This window comes from Oncorhynchus masou, chromosome 14 (genome assembly GCF_036934945.1).
Source record: "Oncorhynchus masou masou isolate Uvic2021 chromosome 14, UVic_Omas_1.1, whole genome shotgun sequence".
NCBI classification, from domain to species: domain Eukaryota; kingdom Metazoa; phylum Chordata; class Actinopteri; order Salmoniformes; family Salmonidae; genus Oncorhynchus; species Oncorhynchus masou.
Genome location: NC_088225.1, coordinates 38,912,315 through 38,919,862, shown reverse-complemented (window position 1 = coordinate 38,919,862; position 7,548 = coordinate 38,912,315). Strand labels below are relative to the sequence as shown.

At 47.4% G+C, this 7,548-nt stretch overlaps 1 protein-coding gene across 1 annotated transcript in view; it reads right to left on the bottom strand.

Annotated features, from left to right (window-relative positions):
• Positions 1 to 7,548, bottom strand: part of LOC135554822 (protein CLEC16A-like) — a 102,581-nt gene that overhangs the window by 76,442 nt on the left and 18,591 nt on the right. Inside the window, 2 exon segments of the mRNA XM_064987271.1 lie at positions 5,555 to 5,650; positions 6,998 to 7,048. Coding sequence (XP_064843343.1) covers positions 5,555 to 5,650; positions 6,998 to 7,048 — 147 coding nt within the window.

Below are 7,548 nucleotides of genomic sequence, written 5' to 3'. Positions count from 1 at the left end.
TAGATTGATGAGGGGGGTTGCTTTGTTATAATGGGGTATTGTGTGTAGATTGATGAGGGGGTTGCTTTGTTATAATGGGGTATTGTGATTGATGAGGGGGTGGTTTGTTATAATGGGGTATTGTGATTGATGAGGGGGTTGCTTTGTTATAATGGGGTATTGTGATTGATGAGGGGGTGCTTTGTTATAAAGGGGTATTGTGTGTAGATTGATGAGGGGGTTGCTTTGTTATAATGGGGTATTGTGTGTAGGTTGATGAGGGGGGTTGCTTTGTTGTAATGGGGTATTGAGTGGAGATTGATGAGGGAGGGGTTGCTTTGTTATAATGGGGTATTGTGATTGATGAGGGGGGTTGCTTTGTTATAATGGGGTATTGTGTGTAGATTGATGAGGGGGGTTGCTTTGTTATAATGGGGTATTGTGATTGATGAGGGGGGTGGTTTGTTATAATGGGGTATTGTGTGTAGGTTGATGAGGGGGGTTGCTTTGTTATAATGGGGTATTGTGATTGATGAGGGGGTGGTTTGTTATAATGGGGTATTGTGTGTAGGTTGATGAGGGGGGGGTTGCTTTGTTATAATGGGGTATTGTGTGTAGATTGATGAGGGGGGTTGCTTTGTTATAATGGGGTATTGTGATTGATGAGGGGGGTGGTTTGTTATAATGGGGTATTGTGTGTAGGTTGATGAGGGGGTTGCTTTGTTATAATGGGGTATTGTGATTGATGAGGGGGTGGTTTGTTATAATGGGGTATTGTGTGTAGGTTGATGAGGGGGGTTGCTTTGTTATAATGGGGTATTGTGTGTAGGTTGATGAGGGGGGTTGCTTTGTTATAATGGGGTATTGTGTGTAGGTTGATGAGGGGGTTGCTTTGTTATAATGGGGTATTGTGTGTAGGTTGATGAGGGGGGTTGCTTTGTTATAATGGGGTATTGTGGTTGATGAGGGGGGTTGCTTTGTTATAATGGGGTATTGTGTGTAGATTGATGAGGGGGTTGCTTTGTTATAATGGGGTATTGTGTGTAGATTGATGAGGGGGGTTGCTTTGTTATAATGGGGTATTGTGATTGATGAGGGGGGTTGCTTTGTTATAATGGGGTATTGTGTGTAGATTGATGAGGGGGTGCTTTGTTATAATGGGGTATTGTGATTGATGAGGGGGTTGCTTTGTTATAATGGGGTATTGTGTGTAGGTTGATGAGGGGGTTGCTTTGTTGTAATGGGGTATTGAGTGGTGATTGATGAGGGGGGTTGCTTTGTTATAATGGGGTATTGTGTGTAGGTTGATGAGGGGGGTTGCTTTGTTATAATGGGGTATTGTGATTCATGAGGGGGTTGCTTTGTTATAATGGGGTATTGAGTGGTGATTGATGAGGGGGTTGCTTTGTTATAATGGGGTATTGAGTGTAGGTTGATGAGGGGGGTTGCTTTGTTATAATGGGGTATTGTGATTGATGAGGGGGGTTGCTTTGTTATAATGGGGTATTGTGTGTAGATTGATGAGGGGGGTTGCTTTGTTATAATGGGGTATTGTGTGTAGGTTGATGAGGGGGGGGTGCTTTGTTATAATGGGGTATTGTGTGTAGATTGATGAGGGGGGTTGCTTTGTTATAATGGGGTATTGTGTGTAGATTGATGAGGGGGTTGCTTTGTTATAATGGGGTATTGTGATTGATGAGGGGGGTGGTTTGTTATAATGGGGTATTGTGATTGATGAGGGGGTTGCTTTGTTATAATGGGGTATTGTGATTGATGAGGGGGGGTGCTTTGTTATAAAGGGGTATTGTGTGTAGATTGATGAGGGGGTTGCTTTGTTATAATGGGGTATTGTGTGTAGGTTGATGAGGGGGGTTGCTTTGTTGTAATGGGGTATTGAGTGGAGATTGATGAGGGAGGGGTTGCTTTGTTATAATGGGGTATTGTGATTGATGAGGGGGGTTGCTTTGTTATAATGGGGTATTGTGTGTAGATTGATGAGGGGGGTTGCTTTGTTATAATGGGGTATTGTGATTGATGAGGGGGGTGGTTTGTTATAATGGGGTATTGTGTGTAGGTTGATGAGGGGGTTGCTTTGTTATAATGGGGTATTGTGATTGATGAGGGGGTGGTTTGTTATAATGGGGTATTGTGTGTAGGTTGATGAGGGGGTTGCTTTGTTATAATGGGGTATTGTGTGTAGGTTGATGAGGGGGGTTGCTTTGTTATAATGGGGTATTGTGTGTAGGTTGATGAGGGGGGTTGCTTTGTTATAATGGGGTATTGTGTGTAGGTTGATGAGGGGGTTGCTTTGTTATAATGGGGTATTGTGGTTGATGAGGGGGGTTGCTTTGTTATAATGGGGTATTGTGTGTAGATTGATGAGGGGGGTTGCTTTGTTATAATGGGGTATTGTGTGTAGATTGATGAGGGGGTTGCTTTGTTATAATGGGGTATTGTGATTGATGAGGGGGGTTGCTTTGTTATAATGGGGTATTGTGTGTAGATTGATGAGGGGGGGTGCTTTGTTATAATGGGGTATTGTGATTGATGAGGGGGTTGCTTTGTTATAATGGGGTATTGTGTGTAGGTTGATGAGGGGGTTGCTTTGTTGTAATGGGGTATTGAGTGGTGATTGATGAGGGGGGTTGCTTTGTTATAATGGGGTATTGTGATTCATGAGGGGGGTTGCTTTGTTATAATGGGGTATTGAGTGTAGGTTGATGAGGGGGTTGCTTTGTTATAATGGGGTATTGTGATTGATGAGGGGGGTTGCTTTGTTATAATGGGGTATTGTGTGTAGATTGATGAGGGGGTTGCTTTGTTATAATGGGGTATTGTGATTGATGAGGGGGGTTGCTTTGTTATAATGGGGTATTGTGTGTAGATTGATGAGGGGGGGGGGTTGCTTTGTTATAATGGGGTATTGTGATTGATGAGGGGGGGGTTGCTTTGTTATAATGGGGTATTGTGTGTAGATTGATGGGGGGGGGGTTGCTTTGTTATAATGGGGTATTGTGTGTAGATTGATGAGGGGGGGTTGCTTTGTTATAATGGGGTATTGTGATTGATGAGGGGGGTTGCTTTGTTATAATGGGGTATTGTGTGTAGATTGATGAGGGGGGTTGCTTTGTTATAATGGGGTATTGTGATTGATGAGGGGGTTGCTTTGTTATAATGGGGTATTGTGTGTAGATTGATGGGGGGGTTGCTTTGTTATAATGGGGTATTGTGTGTAGATTGATGAGGGGGGTTGCTTTGTTATAATGGGGTATTGTGTGTAGATTGATGAGGGGGGGGGGTTGCTTTGTTATAATGGGGTATTGTGTGTAGATTGATGGGGGGGGGGTAATTTAAGCCATTTTAGAAGAAGGCTGTAACGTAGTAAGACGTGGGAAAAGGGGTCTGAACGCTCTGGAGCCAATGAGACGTCAATTCTCCACATTCTTTTTGCGTTGAAGGTGCACTGTGTGTGTGTGTATTTATAGGTTCTGGTAAACCGCTCACGTTTAGAAGAAAAAAAATGGACACACACACAGACACACACAGACACACACACACACACACACATTAATTGCAAAAGTCTTGACTGACTGTTAAGCTGAGAGCCTTTACAGACAACACACAGTTTAGATAATACCCAGAATGCCTTGTTCCACCTCTCCCTTGTAGATTGTATCTTAACACACCCCCCTCCCCCACAGCCAGGATGTATAAGGGCCTCTACTCCTCTCTGTCACAGTTACAACCACTTCCTGTGACTGGAATCACCAGCTGTTAAGGTGTAATCAACTGCAGCTTATATCAGGTAAAACCATACGCCCTGATTAGCTGCAGAGAGGACATCATTTACATTACATTTACGTTTAAGTCATTTGGCAGACGCTCTTATCCAGAGCGACTTACAAATTGGTGAATTCACCTTATGACATCCAGTGGAACAGCCACTTTACAATAGTGCATCTAAATCATTTAAGGGGGGGGGGTGAGAAGGATTGCTTTATCCTATCCTAGGTATTCCTTGAAGAGGTGGGGTTTCAGGTGTCTCCGGAAGGTGGTGATTGACTCCGCTGTCCTGGCGTCGTGAGGGAGTTTGTTCCACCATTGGGGGGCCAGAGCAGCGAACAGTTTTGACTGGGCTGAGCGGGAACTGTACTTCCTCAGTGGTAGGGAGGCGAGCAGGCCAGAGGTGGATGAACGCAGTGCCCTTGTTTGGGTGTAGGGCCTGATCAGAGCCTGGAGGTACTGCGGTGCCGTTCCCCTCACAGCTCCGTAGACAAGCACCATGGTCTTGTAGCGGATGCGAGCTTCAACTGGAAGCCAGTGGAGAGAGCGGAGGAGCGGGGTGACGTGATAATGTATAATGTATTCATGTGGGAGAATAACAGACAGGGCTGAATGATAATGTATTCAATAGCACTCCACCAATCAGGCCTTTATGGTCGAGTGGCCAGACGGAAGCCACTCCTTTCACTTCATTTCTGCAGCATTGAAGGTCCCCAAGAACACAGTGGCCTCCATCAGTCTCAAATGGAAGAAGTTTGGAACCACCAAGACTCTTCCTAGAGCTGGCCGCAGCACCCCACCAATCAGGCCTTTAGAGTGGCCAGACGAAAGCCACTCCTCAGTAAAAGGCACATGACAACCCGCTTGGAGTTTGCCAAAAGGCACCTAAAGGACTCTCAGACCATGAGAAACAAGATTCTCTGGTCTGATGAAACCAAGATTGAACTCTTCGGCCTGAATGTCAAGCGTCACATCTGGAGGAAACCTGGCACCATCCCTACGTTGAAGCATGGTGGTGGCAGCATCATGCTGTGGGGATGTTTTTCAGAAGAAGGGACTGGGAGACTAGTCAGGATCGAGGGAAAGATTAAAGGAGCAAAGTACAGAGAGATTCTTGATAAGAAACCTGCTTCAGAGCACTCAGCACCTCAGAAAGTGAACCTTCGCCCCAGACTTCGGGAGTCTCTGAATGTCCTTGAGTGACCCAGCCAGAGCCCGGATTTGAACCCGATCGAACATCTCTGGAGAGACCTGAAAATATCTGTGCAGCAACGCTCCCCATCCAACCTGACAGAGCTTGAGAGCATCTGCAGAGAAGAATGGGAGAAACTCCCCAAATACAGGTGTGCCAAGCTTGTAGCGTCATACCCAAGAAGTCTAGAGGCTGTAATCGCTGCCAAAGGTGCTTCAACAAAGTGCTGAGTAAAGGGTCTGAATACTTATGTAACTGTGATATTTCTGTTTTAGCTTTGTCATTATGGGGTATTGTGATGTCATTATGGGGTATTGTGATGTCATTATGGGCTATTGTGATGTCATTATGGGGTACTGTGATGTCATTATGGGGTATTGTGATGTCATTATGGGGTATTGTGTGTAGATTGATGAGGGGGGGAAATAATTTTATACATTTTAGAAAAAGGCTGTAACAAAACAAAACCTGGACAAAGCTGAGGGGTCTGAATACTTTCCGAAGGTCACTGTGTGTGTGTGTGTGTGTGTGTGTGTGTGTGTGTGTGTGTGTGTGTGTGTGTGTGTGTGTGTGTGTGTGTGTGTGTGTGTGTGTACTCACTGCGTTTCTGTGCTGTGTGAAGACAGACAGGTCTCCGTTGAAGATGACTTCAGCCAGAGAGTTGACCAGCGGCTGGTAGTGGATGATGAGAAACACCTTGAGACAAACCCAACAAAAATAACAACTTTCATATGCAGTTTAATCACTGAACGTCCATCCCTACGGTGAAGAGAGGTGAGGTGTGATGAGGAGAGGTGAGGTGTGATGAGGAGGTGTGATGAGGAGAGGTGAGGTGTGATGAGGAGGTGTGATGAGGAGGTGTGATGAGGAGAGGTGAGGTGTGATGAGGAGAGGTGAGGTGTGATGAGGAGGTGTGATGAGGAGGTGTGATGAGGTGTGATGAGGAGGAGAGGTGAGGTGTGATGAGGTGGTGTGATGAGGAGGTGTGATGAGGAGAGGTGAGGTGTGATGAGGAGAGGTGAGGTGTGATGAGGAGGTGTGATGAGGAGGTGTGATGAGGTGTGATGAGGAGGTGTGATGAGGAGAGGTGAGGTGTGATGAGGAGGTGTGATGAGGAGGTGTGATGAGGAGAGGTGAGGTGTGATGAGGAGAGGTGAGGTGTGATGAGGAGGTGTGATGAGGAGGTGTGATGAGGTGTGATGAGGAGGTGTGATGAGGAGAGGTGAGGTGTGATGAGGAGGTGTGATGAGGAGAGGTGAGGTGTGATGAGGAGAGGTGAGGTGTGATGAGGAGAGGTGAGGTGTGATGAGGAGGTGTGATGAGGAGGTGTGAGGTGTGATGAGGAGGTGTGATGAGGAGGTGTGATGAGGAGAGGTGAGGTGTGATGAGGAGAGGTGAGGTGTGATGAGGAGGTGTGATGAGGAGGTGTGATGAGGAGAGGTGAGGTGTGATGAGGAGAGGTGAGGTGTGATGAGGAGGTGTGATGAGGAGGTGTGATGAGGAGAGGTGATGTGTGATGAGGAGAGGTGAGGTGTGATGAGGAGGTGTGATGAGGTGTGATGAGGAGAGGTGAGGTGAGGTGTGATGAGGAGGTGTGATGAGGAGGTGTGATGAGGTGTGATGAGGAGGTGTGATGAGGAGAGGTGAGGTGTGATGAGGAGGTGTGATGAGGAGGTGTGATGAGGAGAGGTGAGGTGTGATGAGGAGAGGTGAGGTGTGATGAGGAGGTGTGAGGTGAGGTGAGGTGTAATGAGGTGAGGTGTGATGAGGAGGTGTGATGAGGAGAGGTGAGGTGTGAAGAGGTGTGATGTGAAGCGGTGTGATGTGAAGAGGTGTGGTGTGAAGAGGTGTGGTGTGAAGAGGTGTGATGTGAAGAGGTGTGATGTGAAGAGGTGAGGTGTGAAGAGGTGTGATGTGAAGAGGTGTGGTGTGAAGAGGTGTGGTGTGAAGAGGGGGGGTGTGAAGAGGTGTGATGTGAAGAGGTGTGAAGAGGTGTGATGTGAAGCGGTGTGATGTGGTGAGATTGTGTGTGTCGGTACATACCTGTGACAGTAGGTTAAGGGACACCTGAGGGTTGATCTTACGATCGTCAGACTGAAACACAGACAGACAATATGTCAGAAACACATTAGTATTGGTTACACAGTACACACACACCCCCTCCACCTACCTGCTCAGGGCAGACCAGAGAGAAGACCCTCCACCTACCTGCTCAGGGCAGACCAGAGAGAAGACCCCCACCTACCTGCTCAGGGCAGACCAGAGAGAAGACCCCTCCACCTACCTGCTCAGGGCAGACCAGAGAGAAGACCCCTCCACCTACCTGCTCAGGGCAGACCAGAGAGAAGACCCCTCCACCTACCTGATCAGGGCAGACCAGAGAGAAGACCCCTCCACCTACCTGCTCAGGGCAGACCAGAGAGAAGACCCCTCCACCTACCTGCTCAGGGCAGACCAGAGAGAAGACCCCTCCACCTACCTGCTCAGGGCAGACCAGAGAGAAGACCCCTCCACCTACCTGCTCAGGGCAGACCAGAGAGAAGACCCCTCCACCTACCTGCTCAGGGCAGACCAGAGAGAAGACCCCTCCACCT